Raw genomic sequence first — 21,532 nt, forward strand, 5'->3', positions numbered from 1 at the left:
CGTGCTCTGACCCTGAGTTCCAAGCTGCTGAAGACCCCTGAGGAGACGGAGAACTTTGGTCTCTGGCTCTGAGCTTTCAGAGCTTTGTTTCCAGCCCCGGGGAAGGGTAGGGAGGGGCAGGGTCGTGTTTCCAATGTTGAACAATGTGATTGTTCCCATTTTGCAGATGGGCACATAGAAGGTAGGGATGCAGTGAGGCTGGGAGACCCAGCCTGCTGGAGTTTCCATGGACTAGACTCAGGCCATTGCCCTTGGCTTCAAATCCAGAGCCGTTCTTCTTCCTCCTCATCAGCACTGTTCTTTCATTTAGTTTGGCCTCCCTGGCGCAAGAGGGAAGGTTGGTTTCTGGTCCTCCCAGAGGCTAGAGCCACCTGAAGTGCAGGCATCACTCTGCCTGGGGAATGAGACCTTGAAACAAGGCCTCTCGAATTGCATAGAGAGGACCCCGTTTCCCTTATCCTCAGAGAAAAGTCTAGAAATCAACTGGGCAGGTTTGGGCACCCGAGGCCAGGAAGTAGTCAGGTTTCCTGGGAGAGGGATAGGTGTGTTGCCAGGAGTCGGGAGAGTCACCTGAACCCGAGACCCTGGCAGCGTTGGCTTTGCTCTGTAGTACTCTGGGCCCAGACATGCTGGTAACATGCCTGTGATTTCTTCCTCTGCAGAAGGTGACTGGCCGCCTCTTGCTGGCCGTTGGAGGGGCAGTGCTCGGATCCCTGCAGTTTGGCTATAACACTGGCGTCATCAATGCCCCCCAGAAGGTAAGTGCTATGCCATCCCACCCATACGAATCACCACCCCACCCCATTCCACATACTCTTGGTACCTCCTGGGTGTCTATCCTTGACATCAACTGGAATTCTAGAATTGCAGGGCCACTGGATGCTGGGATCTTGTTAGGCCATCTTGACTAGTTTCCCAACCAGTACAGACATTTACAATGATCAGTTTAGCAGAGCTTTGTTTACATGGTATTTGGGCTCCTGGGGGCACCACGCCCATGGCCAGGCAGGCAGGCAGGCGGAGCAAGTAGTCAGAGTTGAGTAACCTTCCCCGGTGCCACTGAGGTAGTCAGACAGCTGGTGTCCAGAGCAGGTTTATGCTCTCACACCCATCCACACACAGCTCCGTCCATTTCCAGATTGAAACTGCTTCCTCTCCCTGGAGTTTCCATGTCAATTTACACACACATGGCATCTTGCCCAGAGGCACTGCAGGAGCTAGAAGGCTGACTTCCTTCTCATTGCACATCCCAAATCTGCCCCCACTTGGCTCTCTGGGTGTCTAGACTGGAAAAGGACTCCGGCAATCACCTACTTGTTCTGGGAGAAGAGGAGGAAAGGGGTTAGGAACAGAAATGGAGGTTGTCTGTCCCAGTCCCTCCTCGACACTAGGTGTTTTACGTGTGTTTATAAGGTTGGGTGGTGGTTTCTATTTTATAGACCCGGAAAATGAGGCCCGGGCCTCATTAAATGACCTGTGGGCCCAAGGTCATATACTAGTGAATGGTGGCATCTGAAGCCAAGCTCTTTGTTTCCATAGCCTCGAGCCACCTTCCTAACTCACAAAAGCTTGCCTGTCCTTTAACAGTTCGTACTTTGACAGGGATCATGAAATGAAAGTAGACAGCCCTCCTGTCAGGACCATTCTCACTAGCCGGCTGATGAGGCTAGACAGTGAGTGTGAGTGGCCCTCAGGAGGGACCAGGGGCCCAGCTGGAGCACCAGACTGTAGGAAATTAGAGCTGGGCTTCTTCCAAGGAGGCGGGACTTAGCTCTAGGGCCCACGCCTGATGCTGGGGAGCAGGTCACTAGGAAGGCTGGGCTGCTGAGTCATGCTGAGCTGTGGCAGCACCGATGGGATTTTTCCAGGATCTGACATGGCGACCGAGCCCATGCTTAGAACAAAGCCAAACCCTGTTTTTACTAAGTGCAGAACAGCTCCCCACCGAGGTGTGTGCTTTGGGAGCGGGCTCTTTTTCTGGGAATCTGTGCAGATGGAAAGCCTGCGAGACAAGATAGGAGGAAGTAGGGAGATAAGTTTGCTGCACATTGAGGTTCCCTATACACCCCCGGATTCTGAAGTAATTGGTCTTGGGATGCTGAGGAAGCTCCGTAACTGTTTCTGATGGGTAGCCGAAGTTGAGAAGTACTGTGTTAAGCAATGTCTTAACTGTAGTCACAGTGAGTTGGTGACGTAACTAGGACTCTAAAGGCAGGACAGAGGAGGAGTTTTCCCGACAGACAGGGTGGAGTGAGCAGGGGAGGCAGTAAGATGGATGCCCAGAGAGCTAGATCTTCTGTGAAGGGTGAATATTTTGGCATGTCGGAAGGTGGGCCGAGGGAAGAAGAGAAGTTGGGTTCACAGCAGTAAGCCAGAACTGGACCACAGTCGTCCTTGCATGAATGACTTGGACCTGCAGCCTAGCCAGTCCCCAGCTTGGCATGGCACAGCCAGGTGGCCAGGTGGAGGGTACGTATCAGGAGGACAGGCCTGATCCGATCTGCATCTTTGGAAATATTCAGGCACCTGGAGCTGTGGGATAGATTTGAGAGCCAGCTGGAGTCAGAGACACTTCATGGATGAGTGGTCTAACACATGCTGAGTGCCGGAGAGACGGGTCAGAGTAAAAGGTGCCTGCTACCAAGCCTGACAACCCGAGTTCCTACAAGTTCCTCTGGTCGCCATGTGTACACACGTACCCTGCCCCCCACAAATAAGTACAATTTTTTTTTAATATCTAGGAAGGAGAGATAGGATCTTGTCAAAATCAATTCAGTCTGAGGACACAAGGAAGAGGGGTTCAAAAATGGCTTTTATATTTCTGGTTCAGGGGAGGAGCTAGTAGGTATGAGGTGGCAGGAATCAGTTGTCATCGGCCTTTGGCAATGGGTAGAGGTGCTCACGCATCTGAGTTGGCTTCTTGGACACAAGGCTGGAGAGAGACTGACTGATGGTCACTGCTATCCAGATGGGAATGGGAGAGGATCTGTGAAGTACAGGGGGCAGAGGGTTAGCTCTTGAGGACAGATGGAGACAGAGCTGACCTCTAAAGCCAGGTGGGCATGCAGGGCATGGTGGTGCACACCTAGAATCCCACCAGGCTCAGGAGACTTGAGGAGACTTGGTAGAGGAGAGGGAAAAAGGTCAGTGGCCGGAAGACTCATGAGGTTGGTGTTTGTTGGGATTTTGTTTTTATTCCAGATTTCCTTTGTAGACATGGTGTAAGGCATCAGTAGATAGAGGAGGAGAGGGAAAAGCTCAGGAGGTAAGTACAGGGAGCCTGCTCTTGGCAAGGAGGGACATGATACTTCTGCAGATGCGAGCAGAGCTAGATTGAGTTTGTCTGCCTTGGAGGCTTCCTAGGTAGTAAGAAACAGTGGAAGGCTAGTGCTGGGATGGAGGTGACCATGGTGTCAGGACAGGTAAGCCACACAGAGGGCCCAGCCAGTGACCTGCATTTATGAGAGCAGCCAGCAGCCAGCCACCAGGGACAGACACCTGTCCAAATGTCACTTCTCAGGAGCCAGACGTGAGAACAACCATGGTGGAGTGAAATTCTGAGCCAGACACGGTGGTACTAGTCTGTCCATTTCTGCGCTTTGCAGACACTCCTCACAAGCTTGGCTGGAGTTTTTCCAAGTAGGTAATTTATCATATGAAGAGAGGATCGAAGTACATAAGAGTAGAACACAAAAGTGGATCAGCCAGCATATAGCACACAGAGTGGCCACCATACTTGGATGAGATTGACTCCATTGCCCAAGGAAGGCACAGTGATTGGATTCTGCCAGCACTGGCATTCAACAAGGACTTACCCAGAATCCACTCTGCCAGACCCTGAACTCTGCACACAAGGAGATATGGCCGTGACACCATAGAACACATTCTGGTTTCTAAAACCAGCCCATCTAGAGGGGTGGGGGAGAGCTCTTAGGAAAAGGAGAGTGGGAATCTGTGAGGGGTAGGTTCTGGGACCCTCCCATTCCTCCATGTATACTGAAATCCTGGACACTCAGGACCCCATATGGAATAGCACAGTACCCTCTAAATCTGTACATCGTTTCTCTCACACACTCATCCCTGGATTACCTGCATCTGAGACCACATAAATGTTGTCGTCAGTATTTATCTACTATACTCGCCGTATTTAGGGATTAATGACCAAACAGTCTGTCCATGGCCAGCTCAGATGCAGTTTTTCCTACAAATATTTATGTTCCCCAGCTGGTTGAACCCACAGATTGCAGAAGAGGAGAGGTTAGGGGAGGGCAGCAGCAGAAGGACTTTATGAAGGATTTGGCACTCACACCTGGAAGGGGAGGTTGGGCCCACAGCAAGGAGGGTCACGCGCCCAGTCAAAAAGTGTGCAAGGACTTGGTCACGGAAAGGGCTCCCCTCCCGTGGAATCTGTCATCTGCACTGGCGCTCAACTTCCCAGGTCTGCTCAAGTACTTCCCTTAGGGTGGCCGTGCTCTTAAGGCTTTGCCCACAGTGAGTAGATATTCCTCCACTCATTACCAGGGGTTTTGTTCTTTGCCATAAAACAGGCCTGAAAGGCTTCTACCGGGAAGTGGTAATTAATCATGATGTTATCTTAAGTGTTTATATAGCACTTGCCCTCAAATTACCTCCTCTCCCTGCACCTTGTAAGCCTGGCAGGCAAGACTGCCTTCCTTTTTGTGGATGAGGAAACCAAGGCTGGGAAAGAGTATCTGGAGAGTGAATGGGTGAACTGGGATAGAATGGGACAGGGGGAGGGGTCGGTGTGTTGGACTCTGGACCAATCACTCTAAGATGAGGTAGAAAAGGTGAGCCTGGCCCCAGAGGGACCCAGTAATTGCACAGAGACACCCTGAATACTACCCTGGGCTGACCTACACGGTGTCTCTCTGACTGATGAGGGGCAAGACCCAGCACATGAGAAAATGGCACCCATGCAACCCAGAGAGGCTGTTGGGAGGGGCCTAATATCAGCTCAGCCGCTCTTGTTTGACAAGGGAGGATCCCGGTCCACACAGTAAATGAGGCCTTGCCTGAAGTGACCTGGCTTAGCCAGTGAAAGAACCGACCTGAGCTAGACCTGCTTCCCAGCCTCAGCCCACATCAAGTAGGCACCGTAATCTCCATTTTCTAAGAAGGGGGTGCAGAGATGTGAAGAAACTATACCAAGGACACACCGCTAGCACAGAGCCGAGCTGGAGTTTGAATCCAGAGAGTCTGGCTCTGTTGTGTGCTCAACCTCTGTGAGAGACAGGCACTGAGGAAGGGTGGCATCCAAACAATTCTCTCTCTCCCCCTCTCCTTCCCTCCCTCCCTCCCCACCAGGCTGGCCTTGAACTCACACAGATCCCCTGCCTCTGCCTCTGGACCCTTGCCCACACATGTCACACTGCTAGCCCACTGTGCTGAGCTCAGAGCTGAGTCAAGTCCAGTCCTGTACAGATAACTCAAGAACTTCCCACACAGCCGTTGCACAGACCCTGTGTCACACTGTCACCGCCCGCCCCGTCATCGCAGGCCCCCTCTGTCCCCCATGGCCAGCACCAGTGGATCAGATCACGTTAGGGTTGGTTCTTGGTCACATCACCTTCTCGTTTGTCAGCTGTCCAAGGATGGTGATAGAAACGTGGACGGGCAGAGGAACGGGGGGGGGGCCGGGGGCCCGGGGGCATTGACTCTGTTTTCTCACCCATAGCACCACGGGTACTCTGTACTGACGGAAGGAGGGGTGCTAACCAGGGGGACTTCCCAGAAGGTCATTGCATTCCCTGAAAGGTGATTGGTTGGAAGGGAAGGAGCAGTCTGAGATGTGGGGAGACGGTCTGCCCAGAAAGGATGTGAGTCACGGTACTGCCGAGGAGACGCTTCATCCTGAGGGCTGAGATGGCTCTGCCTGCTGCGGCTGCCACAGTGAGGTGAAGGTCTGTGTCTGCGTGGGAAGCTCCTGCAGGCCGTGGAGCAGGGATCACTTGCCAGCCTGAGAGAGGCCTATCCTTGGCGAGGAGCAAGGCCTGTTCTGGATCTTCTGAAGCAGCCTGGGTGGTCTGACTCGGCTTCCAGCTTTAACCTGAGCCTCCTCTTCCCTGGCTTCAGGGAGGGTCCCTGGGGACACAGTGGGTGGGGCTGTTGGTCCAGACCCACCTGGAACATCTGGGTTCACAGTTGACCCTCAGTGTAGCTGCATTGATTGTTACAGAGAGATGCAGGGGCCTGCAGCCTTCTGGGAAAGACGAGAGGCTGGGAGTGGGGTCAAGTCCAGGCCAAAGGACTGAGCTGGACCGTCTGACCCCTTTCTCCTTGTAAGAGGAGTGAGAAGGCCGTGGCCATACCCTCTTCATCCACACAGAACATGGAGGGAAGAGAGCTGAGGGAATCACTGGGATGTGGGAGAAGATCCAGGCCTGAAAGTAGACTATCCAAAGGATGAGTGCTGAGAGCAGCCAGAGGTTCCCAGACACGCCTCTGCAGCGCATCAGAACCCTAGGTCACGTCAGCAGCACGGCCAAGCTAGCCAGCACCCCTGTGCTTGTAGCCTGTGAGCCGAAATGGGGTTCCCTCTGTGAAAGGGTTGAAAGAAAGGCAAGTGACGGTGGCTGTGGGTAGCTTCAGACTTAGCCTTTAGCAAGCTCCCCACAACAGGGAACTCCCACTCCTGAGGTGGGGAGCCTCTTCCTCAGAAACCTAGGAACCTGGGGCTTCTGTCCTGGGTCCCTGAGTCAGGCCTCTGAATTTCTTTGGGTTCTTCCTGCCCTGTGTAGTCCACATGGTAGTCACCTGTGCCTCACAGTGTAAGCTGCGAACCCTGCCTCAAATGCTCATTGTAGTTTATGTGTTTGTTTGAGGTTTTTGGGGTTCTCATTTTTTTGTTGGATTTGCTTGTTTTTGCTATTCTGGGGCTTGAACCTTGGGGCCGGGTGTGCGCTCTATAGCCTAGGCATCCCCTAGTCCCCTCCTGGCTTCTGTCCTTGGGCGCAACAGTGACATCAGCAACGGTTTATCCTGTGCATAGGCTACGTGTTCTGCCTCACGTCCCTTTACAGACACCACCCTGCCACCACAGAGCGGAAATGAGAACTTCCTCTGTAGAGAGCAGGCACGCTCACCCACAGTTGCCTGGGCCTGGTAGAGTGTGGCCCTGGGATTTCCAAGATGCCCTTGTGCATCTCCCTCCCCTGACCTCTGGGGAGCTGCCTGGTGAGGACTAGCTTTTTCCTGCCAACTGTCCAAGCCCCAGGACCTCAACTGCACAGAGCCAGTGTGCTTCCCATACGAGCCTGGGTGCTCTCTGCACTAACCAAGAGCATCACTCGGACCTCAACTCTTGTGACAGGCCAGTTCCAATTCTCTCAACTGACCAGAACCTCCCTCTCTCCTCAACATGAACCCATGAAGAAATGGCTTCACATTTTATTTTTGTTTTTAATTTTACCTGTATGTCTGCACCACGTGCTCACGGAGGCTAGAAAAGAGCAGCGGACCCCCTGGAGCTGGCATTTGCAGGTGGTTGTGAGCTGGCATGTGGGTGCTGGGAACAGAACCTGGCTTTTCTGCAGGAGCAGCAAGTGTTGAGTCGTCTCTCCAGCCCCCTGGCTTTACACTTTAAAAGGGTTCTGTGAAAAGCGAGGGAGAGCCGGATGTGGCCTTAGGCCCTTCTGAACAGGCCTGCTTAACCTCGGCTATTGCCTGTTCCTGCTCTAGGCCGGTTTGCTTCAATTGTTCCCAACACAGGCGTGGCTTTGAGGGTGACAGACAAGAGCAGAACACAGGTAGCTTAGACCTAGGACAGATGTTGCGCCACATTCAGCAGACCTGGGATGGCTGGGGCAGGGCAGTGGCAGCATCAGGGACAGCTCTTGGGCTTGTGATTGGCAGAAGGGGTAGGAACCTTCGAGACAGGAAGCAGCTGCTGCTCCTCACCTCAAACATAAGCCAGGGCTGAGGAGGCTGCTCCAGCACGGGGTTCTGTGAGAGGAGTAGTGAGCAGGCACTCTGGGGACGCCTTTTCTCTCCCAGGAGGATGCTGAGGGCAGTGGCTGGACGGGAAAGATGAGCCTAGAATTATTCTCCATATAGAATTAGGATTCTCACCCCTCAGACCCCGCTGTCCCCGAGCGTGGGGCCGGTGGTGCTGAAGTCTGGGAAGCCCACACTTCGTGCTCAGCAGAGGGCTGAGCTGCATGGAGAGCTGGGAGAGTGTGAGCTTCGGCTCATGACTGACAGTCCAGGCCGGGACTTACCTGGATGTGGGAGAGCTGGGGAGCACCTCATCCCTCAGAGCTGCCTCTCTCCCTGCACTGTGAGGAGTGCTAAAGACCCGAGCTGTAAAGAGAAGCTTGTGCCCATCCTTAGGTTCGTCTAGGCAGCTTAAGTTCTAAGTGACACTCTCAGCACAAATGCACTGGCTGCACACCGTTCACATAAGCTCCATTATTTTCTAGTCAGTTGTGATGTCAAACGCCTTTAATCCCAGTACTCTGGAGACAGAGGCAGGGAGATCTCTGAGTTCAAGGACAGCCTGGTATCTACATAGAGAATTCCAGGACAGCCAGGGCTATATAGAGAGACCCTGCCTCAAAAAAACTGATGATTTGTTTATTTGTTTTAAATGTTTGAGTGTTTTGCCTGCAAGGACCTCAATAGCTTTCAGTTCTTGTGGGTCTGCTTGGTCACCCTGAGTGACCAAAGGGGAACAGTCCCAATTCCCAGTTGTGGGCCCTGGAGAAACACTCGTCGTTTATCTCTACGGCTCCCTTATTCAGAACGGCTTGTTCTCTGCAGAGCCTGATAAACGGGGCCTTGCCATTCCTGCAGTCCTCTGGGGTGTGTTATCCCTGGAAGAACACAAGCACTTTGTTTTGTTTGTCGGAGTCAGTCTGGTCTCTGCACCCTGTAGGCCCAAGGGTCTCTAGGAAGAGAGCCCAAGAGCCTTTGTTGACTCAAGGTACCCCTACCACTGGCTCTGACCCCAGACCTCCAAGAGGACAAACTCCCCTAAATCTCTGGGCTAGATCTCAGAGGCAGGAGTCACAGACAGCAGGGTGGGGAGGTAACGGAGATGATGGCGATCGGAATGGCGGCTGGGTTAACGGGCACGACTGGTAATGTTAAATGGTGGCAGGAAAGTGTAGTCAGACTTAGTCAATGGCTTTTACTGCACTGGGGCCAGTACTGTTGCGGTGGGTGCCGTATGTTTCCTGAATTTCTCCTGGCATTGTAAAGGAGGCAGTCAGGTGCCACCAAAGACCTTTCAATGACAGACTGTGTTCAGAGTGGCCGTCCTATAATATAACAGCTAAAAGTAGCTCAGTGGTAGAACACTTGACCAGCATGTACAAGGCCCTGAGTTTATCCCAGCGCCACAAAACAAAGACATGTAGCAAATACTCCTGTGGTCTAGAAACACTGGCATACGAGCATTGCTCTTAAGTCTGTAAACGTACCCACTCTGCTGCCAGCCATAAAAGTTTACACAGGACTGTGGATATATCTCAGTGTTTAGCACACGTGGTCATGTACAAAGAGCAATACCACATATAGGGATGTCAATGGGGCTGGAGAGATGCCTCAGTGGTACAGAGGACGATTCCTTTTGTGGAGAACCCAGATTTAGTTGCCAGCACCCATACTAACTAGGTGGCTGACAACTTCCTGTAACTCCATCTCCAGGGGGTCTGACACCCTCTTCTGGCCCACATAAGCACCTGTATTCATGTACACATACCCGTGTAGAGATACTAGGGGTTTTTGTTTTGTTTTGTTTTTTAATCATAATTTCAGTGAGTTCCTTCTGCATACTAGAACAGCCTGCCCTGAAACAGCCGGCTGGGTGCACAGACTCGCCCTGGTGGCGTAGCTTGTGTTTGCCATCTCGTAATTGCCCCTGAATGACCCACACCGTTTGGGTTCATTCTGAATGCACTCTGACGTTTGCATAGTGGAATCCCTTGTGTCGGTGTGGAATTGTGTAAGAGCTGCAGTGGTAAAAAGGAGGAGGGGTTGTGACTGGCCAAAGCCGAGAGCCTTATGAGTACAAAATGACCATGGTCACTCACATCCATGATCTTAACCTTCAAGAGGCTGAGGTGGGAGGATTGCTGTTTCAGAGAAAAAGAAGGAAAGTGAAGTGGAATGGAAGTCGTGTGTGTGTCATGCCAGGGTGTGCACACAGAAAGTTGTTTCTCTGTGTGCACTTGGGCCTGTCCATGGCTGCGTGTGCTGGGCGGGTCTGGCTACGTCTGTGGCACTGGGTGTTGTCCGTGTTGCCCGACAGTGTGTCAGAACCAGCGCCACCTGCTTACGGCCACATCCTTGGCACCAGGTTAGGCCCTCCCTGGTGTGGGGGCAGGGCTAGTGAGCAGGCCCGCACCAGGACAAATGTCTCCAGTTCCTGGAACCACTTCCTTGCCCAGGGCCTTTCCCCGAACCTCCCATCTGAGCACTTAGAAAGGGAAGGAGGCCATGGTTCCTTTAAGGTGGCATTTCCAGCCAGCCACAGGGGAGCTGGCCTGGGAGACAGAAAGTGACAGTGTGCCTTAGAGCGTGTCCTTTAGTCCTCCAGGCTCAAAATGCAAAGTCAGTGAGTGTACACTTCCCACAGGCCCTCAGAATGGCAGAACCTGTCCGTCCAGCTGTGCTTCCTCCCCAGCAGGAGCTTGGGAGAGGGCCCGGCGCCTACAGCTGTGGCCTAGTGGCCTAGAGTGTACATGGAGCCATCTGAAAAGGGGGCGAATGGGCAGAAGCATTTTTTCTCCTGTACCTTCCTGCTCTGTGCCCAAACTGGCTCTGTCATCCTTGGCCATCTTCCCGAGCCAGTCTTGAGCACCTTGGGAGGGGAGGGGGAGAGCCCAGTCCTCCTCACCCAAGGAAACTGAACCTACAAACAGGGAAGAAGCAGGTGAAGAACACAGTGTGTCTGCAGAAGGGCCAAGCCCTGGCATCTTGTGGTGAAGTAGCTGCTCTGTCTGGAGGGGCCACTCACCCAGGGTCTTCTCCCTGCAGGTAATTGAGGAGTTCTACAACCAGACATGGGCCCACCGATATGGAGAACCCATCCAGCCCACCACACTCACCACGCTCTGGTCCCTCTCAGTGGCCATCTTCTCCGTCGGGGGCATGATTGGTTCCTTCTCTGTGGGCCTCTTTGTTAATCGCTTTGGCAGGTAAGCAGGAAAGACCCCAGCTCTGCCTTGGGGGTGCCATCCTTCTCAAGGAGTTCTGGGGGGATGTTGGGGAGTCTGGGGGTCCTGGGAGCTGGCTGACCTGTCACCTGCCCCCAGGCGGAACTCCATGTTGATGATGAACCTGTTGGCCTTTGTGTCTGCCGTGCTCATGGGCTTCTCCAAACTGGGCAAGTCTTTTGAGATGCTGATCCTGGGCCGCTTCATCATTGGAGTGTACTGTGGCCTGACCACTGGCTTTGTGCCCATGTATGTGGGAGAGGTGTCACCCACAGCTCTTCGTGGAGCCCTAGGCACGCTGCACCAGCTCGGCATCGTCGTTGGCATCCTCATTGCGCAGGTAAGCCAGTTCTGGGTCTTCCTGCCCACAGCTCTGGCCCTCACTCAGGTCACAGTCCAGCAGATCAGAGCTTCTCTACCCAGCCTTACCTAGGATGGCCTCCTGGGAGACAGGGCACACATAACCCCCACCCCACACCAGCCTAAGAGCAAGAGCCCCTGGCCTTCTCCTCTTTTCGTCACAGGGCCCCACTTCAACATGCTGGGCTCTTGGGCCTCCAGGCCTGTAAGCCTCATGCATAACTGTACCTTCTCGAGGCTCCTCCATTCCCATCCTTTAATCCTCCTGGAGCTGAGTAACAGTCACCACAAGCTGTGCTTGACACATTTATATGTGGCCTTGTCCGTTTGTCCTTACAATTTGAGCTGGTTTTACAGATGAGCAACAGGCTCAGCGAGGTCTTCCCATCTCCTAGCAGCTGGTGGGCTAGGAGAGTGGAATGGGTTCTTGAGTAGGGCCAGGGCAGGGGTGCTCACAGTCCCTGGTTTCTTTGTCCAGGTGTTCGGCTTGGACTCCATCATGGGCAATGCAACACTGTGGCCTCTGCTGCTCAGTGTCATCTTCATCCCAGCCCTGCTACAGTGCATCCTGTTGCCCTTCTGTCCCGAGAGCCCCCGCTTCCTGCTCATCAACCGGAACGAGGAGAACCGGGCCAAGAGTGGTACGGGCTGGGCCCTGCCCTCCTCCCTGCCCCCCTGAGCTCAGGCCTTTTTCCCACTCTGAGCCACCCCACCTTCCCTCCGGTCCCACCAGTGCTGAAGAAGCTCCGCGGGACAGCCGACGTGACCCGAGACCTGCAGGAGATGAAGGAAGAGGGCCGGCAGATGATGAGGGAGAAGAAAGTCACCATCCTGGAGTTGTTCCGTTCGCCCGCCTACCGCCAGCCCATCCTCATTGCCGTAGTGCTGCAGCTGTCCCAGCAGCTGTCCGGCATCAATGCTGTGAGTCCCCCACCTACCCCACCTACCCCTTCCTGTGGCCCTGGCCAAGTCCAGGCTCAAGTGTGCACCATGAGTGAGTCCCAAACAAACTATAAGCAAGTTCTGCCAAAGTAATGTACCTGTGGACCCAAAGCCTGTGGCAGAGCCCACCTGCCTGAGAAGTGTTCATCTCCCCGCCACCCCCACCCCGCTTATTCACCTTGGGTGTCACACCCACTAGTAACCAGTACAGAGGCAGGAGAAGGCTGTAAGCACGGCAGATCACCAACTGTCTCCCTTTCTGGCAGGTGTTCTATTACTCAACGAGCATCTTCGAGAAGGCAGGCGTGCAGCAGCCTGTGTATGCCACCATCGGCTCCGGTATCGTCAACACAGCCTTCACTGTGGTGTCGGTGAGTCTTCGCTTGCGCTCAGGGTCTCGTGACAGAATGACAGCCTATCCTGGGAGCCAAGCTTGTGTCAATAAATTTGTAAGGCTCATTGCTCACACTGTGCAACTGACACAGACGCCAGGGAGGTGAGAAGGCAAATGCTCTCCCAAGGTCACGGCCAGGATGCTTTTGCTGTCTGATCCCCAGGGCCACCTCTCAGCCTGTTACTGTTGGACCCAGTTATGAGGCCCCAAAGCCTGGTGGGGAAAGGTGTTTCCTCCACTAGTGTGTAGAGTACCTATTTGTATTTGGCTGTTGAGGTGAGCCTCTGTGCAGGTAGGCTCCAGGAGGCATCAGCAGGCAAGGGGAACATGACTTTTTCTTTGTCTACAGCTGTTCGTGGTAGAGCGAGCTGGACGGCGGACCCTGCACCTCATTGGCCTGGCAGGCATGGCAGGCTGTGCTGTACTCATGACCATCGCACTGGCCCTGCTGGTGAGTGGCCATGCCCTGGAAGACCCAGGGCGAGGTAGGGTGGGGACCTGATTTAGACAGACCCAGGTGCCCATGATGGTAGATTCCACCTGGATTTGGATCCCCAAATGCCCATGTTGCACCCAACCTAGGCTGCCCAGTGTGGGTGTGTGCCTCTGGACTGGGGCCTGACCTTGTGCTACTCAGGTTGTCTCCTCCCATCTTGAGTTTTTTCTCCCCTCCCTGGTTGGGGATTTCCTGACCCAGCCCGTCTGACTTAGAGAACCCAAGCTCTCATCTCCATATGAAACTGCTTGATGAAACTGCCTTGCCCACGCTGAACCTTGCAGAGCCCTTTCCTGTAGCCTCAATTCATCTCCACAGCAACCTGAGCAGTATAATGTCCCCTCCATGCCACAGAGGTACACTGACACACCTTCTCTCCATTCTCCAGACAGGAGCTGTGCAGTTAGATGTTGTAGCTTGAGCATCCCTTTCCTGAAGTGCTCAGACCAGATATGCCTTGGGTTGCAGATATGGGATCACCTGCATATACACAATAAGTTACTGTCAGACTAGGACTGAAGTCTAAACATAAAATTCATTATATTTCACATGTGCCTTCTACACATAGGCTGGTGGCAAATTTAAATGACTTTTTTTTTTATTGTGACTGACATCAAGCATGGTCAGGTATGGAATTTTCCACTTGTCATGTTACCAGCACTCACCAAGCTTCAGATTTTGAAGCATTTTGCATTTCTGACTTTTCAGATTAAAGATGTGTTCAACCTTTTTACTGAAACTAAAAGTAAAGCCCCATGTTGGATAAGGAATGAAGCAAAGAATTGACCTTAGGTTGGCTGGTTCTCAGCCTGTCACTAATAACTATGACAACCTGTACCATGCAGGTGTGCACATACACACCCACAGACACATTCACTCACTCACTCACTCCTACACATTCCTGTGTCCAACCCAAGCGTGGAAGAGCACCAGGGACAGTTCCAAGAGCATTAGAGGATAGGCAGAGTAGATTCTTGTGAGACAGAGGCTACTAGGGTGTCTCAGTTCCTTTTTTTTTTTTGGTTTTTTTTTTTTGGTTTTTTCGAGATAGGGTTTCTTTGTGTAGCTTTGCGCCTTTCCTGGGACTCACTTGGTAGCCCAGACAGGCTTCGAACTCACAGAGATCCGCCTGGCTCTGCCTCCCGAGTGCTGGGATTAAAGGCGTGCGCCACCACCGCCCGGCTTCAGTTCCTTTTTTATTGCTGGATGAGACCATGCAAGGCAACTTATAGAAGAGAGCATTATGTTTGGGGGCTAGCCTATGACCATCATGGCAGGGAGCAGAGTAGCAGGTAGGCAGACATGGTACTAGAGCAGTTACTGAGAACTTACTTACATCCTTACCCACAAACATGAGGCAGAGAGAACTCAGATTTGAAACCTAAAACCCCACTCCCAGTGACACACCTCTTCCAACGAGGCCACACCCCCATCCTTCCCAAACAGTTCCACCAACTGGGCATTCAGACATGAGCCTCTGGGGGCCATTCTCATTCAAACCACCACACTGGGTTGTGTAACAATCAGGGTGACCTCAAGCCCAGTGTGGAGACTTGTGCAGCTTCTCTTCCTTCTGAGAAGCCATCATCTCCCCCCCAGTCTAACCTCTCACCCCATCTCTCTCCATAGGAACAACTGCCCTGGATGTCCTATCTGAGCATTGTGGCCATCTTTGGCTTTGTGGCCTTCTTTGAAGTAGGCCCTGGTCCCATCCCATGGTTCATTGTGGCCGAGCTGTTCAGCCAGGGGCCCCGTCCTGCTGCTATTGCTGTGGCTGGCTTCTCCAACTGGACCTCAAATTTCATCGTGGGCATGTGCTTCCAGTATGTGGAGGTGAGAAAACATCTTCTCTGTCCACCATTTCTCAACTGCATGTAGGGACCCATCATGTTATCTGAAGTGCTCACCCTTGCTATCCAAGAGTCATGTTGACAAGCAGTTGGGCTCAGAAGCCCATGTCACCTGGCCAAACACTGCCCAGCCCAGGCTCGCTCTTCCCTTAGTTTTCATGCCAGTTCTGGAGCCTGTCACAAGTCAGATGTGAGCGGTCTCATTTAGTTTTTATAGCATGCCTAGGTGGCCGGTAGCAGTTCTTCCCTCCTTCAGATCAAAGGCTCAGCGGTAGAGTCCTAGCCAGGACAGGTGGTGATGGTGTGTCTGTTTTCCAGCAACTCTGTGGTCCCTATGTCTTCATCATCTTCACGGTGCTCCTGGTGCTCTTCTTCATCTTCACCTACTTCAAAGTTCCCGAGACCAAAGGCCGGACCTTCGATGAGATCGCGTCTGGCTTCCGGCAGGGCGGTGCAAACCAAAGTGACAAGACACCTGAGGAGCTCTTCCACCCTCTGGGGGCCGACTCCCAAGTGTGAGGAGCCCCACACCCAGCCCGGCTGCTCCCAGCAGCCCCAAGGATCTCTGGAGCACAGGCAGCTAGATGAGACCTCTTCCAAACGGACAGATCTCAGGCGAGCCGGGCTTGGGCGCCTTTCTTCAGCCAGCAAAGATGTCCAGAAGAATATTCAGGACTTGGATGGCTCCAGAATTTTAACGAAAGCAAGACTGTTGCTCAAAATCTGTTCAGATAAGCAACAGGTTTTATAATTTTTTTTATTACTGATTTTGTTATTTTTTTTTTATCAGCCACTCTATCTTCACACCCTGGTCTTCACCTTGAATGGCTCAGCGCCAGAGGGTGGGGACCGAGCCCTGTCCAGACACATGCCTTCTTCGCCAAGCTAATCTGTAGGGCTGGACCTATGACCAAGGACACACTAATCGAACTATGAACTATGAGGCTTTATCCCAGGAGGTGGTTGCTGCCGCCTCCTTCCGCAGGCCTGGATCTCCCCACCGTAGGGGTCGGGCTCCATTTTTAGGATTCGCCCATTCCTATCTCTTCCTTCCCAACCACTCAATTAATCTTTCCTTGCCTGAGACCAGTTGGAAGCACTGGAGAGCAGGGAGGAGAGGGGAAGGGTCAGGCTGGGCTGCCAGATCCCAGTCTCCTGTGCACTGAGGGCCAGACATCACCATGAGAAGGCCTGGGAGGCTGAGAACTCACTGCTGAAGACACACGGACACTCCTGCCCTGCTGTGAATAGATGGAAGATATTTATATATTTTTTGGTTGTCAATATTAAATACAGACACTAAGTTATAGTATATCTGGACAAACCCACTTGTAAATACACCAACATACTCCTGTAACTTTACCTAAGCAGATATAAATGGCTGGTTTTTAGAAACATGGCTTCAAAATGCTTGTGGATTGGGGCCAGGCAGGTTTGGATGGGAGTGAGAGGGAGGCAAAGCATGATTATAACCATGTAGTGGCTTTGGACTTTTTGGCCCAGGATCCTGTCAGTTCTAAGCACCTGTTCAACTGCTCAAAAATCTGTATGACCTCTGACCCAGAGGAAAACCCAAGTTCTCTGTCCTGGCAGTCAGCATTTTCATCATGTTATTTTCAGACCGATAACTCCTAGCCCTGATACTCAAGCTTGAGCATTTTGAAAGTGAAAATAGGTGTCTTACCTGACAGGCTTCAAAAAGTTTAAAATGGATGCAATCTCAACCACCCTAGCCACGCTTTTAGCGTATTTTACAACTCCTTCCCCATACCCTGTCTCCTTTTCCCCAAACAAAATGAGCTGTTTACACTGCCCCCGTGAGTTGTTATGGTGCTTTGTATCCAAGGCAGCTTTCTTATTTACAGAAATCAGGCCACCTGAGAGGGTGTCCAGGGTGTCTGGGCAGCTCTAAACAGGCAGGTCCTTCCCAGAGACCCCCTTCAATTCAGAGGCACTTGAAGGGACATCTAGGTTTATCTGGATTTTCAGCATCATCCAATCCAGGGCTAGGCACTCAAGAAATAGCTGTAGTAGAGCGCCATGAGTATCCTGTCTCTAAAGGTTACAAAACCTAGAGGGAATTACGCTTCCTGACTACGCGGACAACTATAGAATTTCAGCACGGCAAGGGAGTTAAGGAGAGGAAACTTAATGTAAGGTCTTACTCCAGCCCCTTCCCAATTGATGGACAAAGCTGAGAAGGGCCGAGCCTGAGCTGTTGAGGCCGGATGAGGGGGAGTATGGGCGGTCAGTAAGCCTTTTGCCATTTGCCAGGCCTGGGAACCCACCTCTGCAAAGACAGAGTAGGGACAGGTGGGGAGAGCTTCAGCAGCGGTCGGGGGCGTGGCAAGGCGGGTGCCCTAAGGCCCAAAGACTTCAGGTTCGGGAGGAGCTGCTTGGGGTCCAGGGCTGAAAAAAGCCCGACGCTGCAGCCCTCCCCAGTCCGGAGCCTACTGTGTCCCCAAACGGGACACCGCGCATGCGCAGAGAAGGGGCCGAGTTGGCTCCATCCTCCCAGCCACGCAGCAAGGACGCAGTCAGCCCACTGATGCGCAGGGGAGGCGGGGCTAGGTGACGTATTCACCAGTCAGCGAGGGGGCGGGCTCCGAGCCAGGGAGGAGCACACCTGTTCCACATCAGGTGAAGCCTTCCGTTTCTGATAGGAAGCCAGCGGGTACCCGAGCCGCTCCCTGGCGCCCTTCGCTTCTCACCAGCGCCTAGACAGGTTGGTACTTTATCTGCAACCCTGCCTCAGTCTCCCTGGAAACAGTCGGAACTCGGCGGCAGCCTGTATTTTCCTCATTCTAGTGCTGTCCACCCACCCACGGCAGGAGTCGACGGTCCTTCCTCCAGAGCACAGAGGGGCAAGGCCGAACCATTCCAGGATCTCAGGTTCCACCAGAGAATCCGGTCAAGACTTCAAATGAGAGCACAAGAACTCAGTCCCGGCTGCCCAGCCGAACTCCTCCAATGCAGTTTCAGGCAGGAGTGCCGATTCAGAAAGTACCTGCATTCACAGGGAAAGAATGTCTATTGTCTTTTAACAAAACTGCGCATTCGTGGCCCCTCCTCCCATTCCGATTGTCTCTCCAGCCTGTGCCAACTCAGCTGCTGGCCGTCCCGGCCCCTTGCCCTCTCCCCAACCACGCAGCAGCCTTCTCCACTCCTCTCTCCTTTCAGTCTTGGGTCTCTTCATGGTAGTGATGCTTCTAAAATTTCGTTCTGTCTCTTTTTATAAGCGTTTCCTGGGTCCCCCTCGGGATAATGCCCATCTTACTTTTTTATTGCGTTATTACACATAATTGGTTTCATTATGGCGTTTTATGCACCCGTGTCATGTATTTTGATCATATCCACCTCCATTACATCGTTATCCTTCTCTCTCGCTGAGCCCTTGCCTCTACTCAGCAAGCCCCCCCCCCCATTTCATACTTTTAATTTTAAGAATTTCATTATATTATTGGCAGCAGTGGTGATGGGGGTGCATACATGTGTGTGTGACCGTCAGGGGACAACTTGTGGGGACTGGGTTTCTCCCTTGGGTTCCAGGCATCAAACTCAGGTTGTCGGGCTTTAGCGGCAAGCACTTCTTCCTGCTGAGCCATCTTGCTGGTCTTTCCGCCTCCTCCTCCTCCTTGTCCTCCTCTTCATCCTCCCCTTCCCTTCCTCCTCCTCCTCACCCATGAGTTTCACTAGAGTTGCTCACAGGCACAAAGGTGAGAGCTTGCTTACAGGAGCGCGAGCACCTTGTCAGTGACTACACCTTGAAGAAAATACCATCAACCATTAACAGCCCCTAGATCCTCAGACATGGGGGAGGTCCCTCCTCCCTCCATGAGAGGATGTTAATGTGGCCCAATCTCGTGCAGTCAAAGCTGCTGTGAGTTCAAGAGAGACACAGCCAGTATCATGTCCAGAGGTCAGACTTCCAGAACTCTCCACCCCATCTTTCTGTTCCTCTCTTCCTCGGGGACCCTGAGCTTTGGACGGAGCAGGTTTGAGTCTGCAGTGACTGCTGCCCACGGTATGGCACTTCCTGACAGAAACTGGCAGTGGCACTAACCTATGAGATAAACATAATTATCAGAAGGCAGATCGATGGGCGTGCCGTGTCCACGCAACAGAACAACAGTTATAGCTTCTTCCCAGTAGGGCCTGTGACGGTTCCAGCCACGGGCTTTGAGAGCGTTTACAGAGCCAGACAAGAGTTCTCTTCCCGTAGAACAGGCCTCGGTTTCGATCAGAAAGTAGCTGATTTTATATCAGCTTGGATTCAGTTGTATCAGTGGGCACGTCTTATTATCTGTCTTTCTTAGAAGGCTCTTCTGTGATGCCCCTCTTGCCACTGCCCTCCACTCCCTCTGTCCGTGTCCTCCAGAGACCAAGCCCTCCGTCTTTGGCTACCACGTCCCCTTTCCCGTCTGGGTCTCTGGGATCACTTCAACAGATCCTTTCCCCACTGTTCCTGATTCCCATTCACCAAGTGGCCATTCTTGTGAGGAACGGTCCAGGCCTGGCCTATCCATTCATGGGCACACTGCTGCCTACTAGTGGCTGATTTTAACTTCTGCCTCTCTTGTTCAGAGAATAAATGGCTTTGGAGGGGACAGGTCCATCCTGTCCATTCTCTTCCATCCACTCAGAATGATTTCACTAAAGCACCACGTGTCTTATTATCACACGGATTAATACTCCACACTGTTGCATGATACAGTTCAAAACTTTTAACCACATTCTGTGGGGTTTTTTTTGTTTTGTTTTGTTTTGGTTTTGGTTTGTTTTTCGAGACAGTGTTTCTCTGTGTAGTTTTGGTGCCTGTCCTGGATCTCGCTCTCTGAAGACAGGCTGGCCTCGAACTCACAGAGATCTGTCTGATCTACCTCCCGAGTGCTGGGATTAAAGGCGTTCTTAAAGACCACACAGTGTGCTCAATGCCCTATGCTCCGGGCAGGCTGACAACTCAGTATTCCCTAGAAAGCTCCTCCCGGGAACTGTCTTACTCTAACACATTTGCTCAAGACTTTTCTCTCCTGGTCTGCCTTTGTTCTGTTGTTACCTGAAGTTTTCCTGGGGAGACGTGAACAGCTATGCACCCCAGATAGGGGACCAATGAAAGAACAAAGGTGCACCCCAGGCCAAGCTTAGAGAACCAGTGAGTTTATTGGCCTTACTTCCAGGTACATAGGTGACCCTCTAAACAGCCACACCACTGAGGATTCACCCGGCAGCATGGGTTATGAGTTACCCACAGCTTCACAGATGGAGTTCCCACTTCAATGAACCTTTCACCTTCTACAAACTCCAGAGTCTTCTCAAGACCATGCGTAGCCGGGGCACAGTTATATACAGCTTAGGGGGAGGTTCCAGAAAGAGTGGCTGTGCCGGGCGGTGGTGGCGCACACCTTTAATCCCAGCACTCGGGAGGCAGAGCCAGGCGGATCTCTGTGAGTTCGAGGCCAGCCTGGACTACCAAGTGAGTCCCAGGAAAGGCACAAAGCTACACAGAGAAACCCTGTCTCGAAAAACCAAAAAAAAAAAAAAAAAAAAAGAAGGAAAGAAAGAGTGGCCGAAACTTCAAGTGAGGGTCTGAAGACTCGTCCCACCCGTCCTTCCATGAGGGAACTCAAACAGGTCCAAACCCCAGGGCTTCATGTGAGTCATCCCAGCTGCTCTGAATGAGACGGTGAGGGCTAAGCCAGGTGCTGTGGTACGTGCCTGTAGCCCAGGTGGTAATGGCTGCTCTCCTCCGAGGACAGCATTCCACATCTGTCCATAAGGTGATGTGGTTGCAGGAGACCAAATCAGCTGTCACTTTCTCATTCCTCTAGCTCTTATGTAACCAAGCACACATTCTCCTGAGCTCTGCACTGTCTTAGAAATGAGTCAGGAGCAGCCGACTTTAAACTGTCTGCCACTTAGCTAAGTCATGGTGGGCAAGTCTCTTTGCTTTTCTGATCTCCAGTGTCCTCATCTGTTGTCATAGTCATGTGGAAAAAGGATGCCGGTGGCGGTGGTGGCGCACGCCTTTAATCCCAGCACTCAGGAGGCAGAGCCAGGTGGATCTCTGTGAGTTCGAGGTCAGCCTGGGCTGCAGAGTGAGATCCAGGACAGCCAGAGCTGTTATACAGAGAAACCCTGTCTGGAAAAAAACAAACAAAAACAAAAAAGTGGGATAAGTGTAATGCAGGCGTCAGCTGGGGTCATACCATTCTCTGTCTCTTTCACTTTTCAGAAAGTACCCTTCCCTCAAAGATTTTTTTAAAGAAGTGAGGCTTTCATACATGCATAGACTGTATTTTGATCAAATTTTCCA

General features: G+C 52.4%; 1 protein-coding gene across 3 annotated transcripts in view; it reads left to right on the forward strand.

The window, feature by feature from the left end:
• Positions 1-16,614, forward strand: part of Slc2a1 (solute carrier family 2 member 1) — a 28,644-nt gene extending 12,030 nt beyond the window's left edge. Inside the window, exons 1-11 of one of the 3 annotated variants that reach the window (XM_037202886.1) lie at positions 691-758; positions 3,202-3,265; positions 5,696-5,775; positions 10,999-11,159; positions 11,277-11,517; positions 12,016-12,178; positions 12,271-12,458; positions 12,746-12,850; positions 13,223-13,324; positions 14,999-15,202; positions 15,538-16,614. In XM_037202886.1, the coding sequence (XP_037058781.1) occupies positions 11,113-11,159; positions 11,277-11,517; positions 12,016-12,178; positions 12,271-12,458; positions 12,746-12,850; positions 13,223-13,324; positions 14,999-15,202; positions 15,538-15,738 (1,251 nt within the window). In that variant the 5' untranslated portion in view covers positions 691-758; positions 3,202-3,265; positions 5,696-5,775; positions 10,999-11,112 and the 3' untranslated portion in view covers positions 15,739-16,614. Of the gene's footprint in view, positions 1-662; positions 759-3,201; positions 3,266-5,695; positions 5,776-5,798; positions 5,922-10,998; positions 11,160-11,276; positions 11,518-12,015; positions 12,179-12,270; positions 12,459-12,745; positions 12,851-13,222; positions 13,325-14,998; positions 15,203-15,537 lie in introns of those variants that run through there. The other 2 variants (XM_028886497.1, XM_037202887.1) reach the window with 2 other exon arrangements.
• The last annotated feature ends 4,918 nt before the right edge of the window (positions 16,615-21,532 follow it).

Source organism: Peromyscus leucopus, chromosome 2, assembly GCF_004664715.2.
Source record: "Peromyscus leucopus breed LL Stock chromosome 2, UCI_PerLeu_2.1, whole genome shotgun sequence".
NCBI classification, from domain to species: domain Eukaryota; kingdom Metazoa; phylum Chordata; class Mammalia; order Rodentia; family Cricetidae; genus Peromyscus; species Peromyscus leucopus.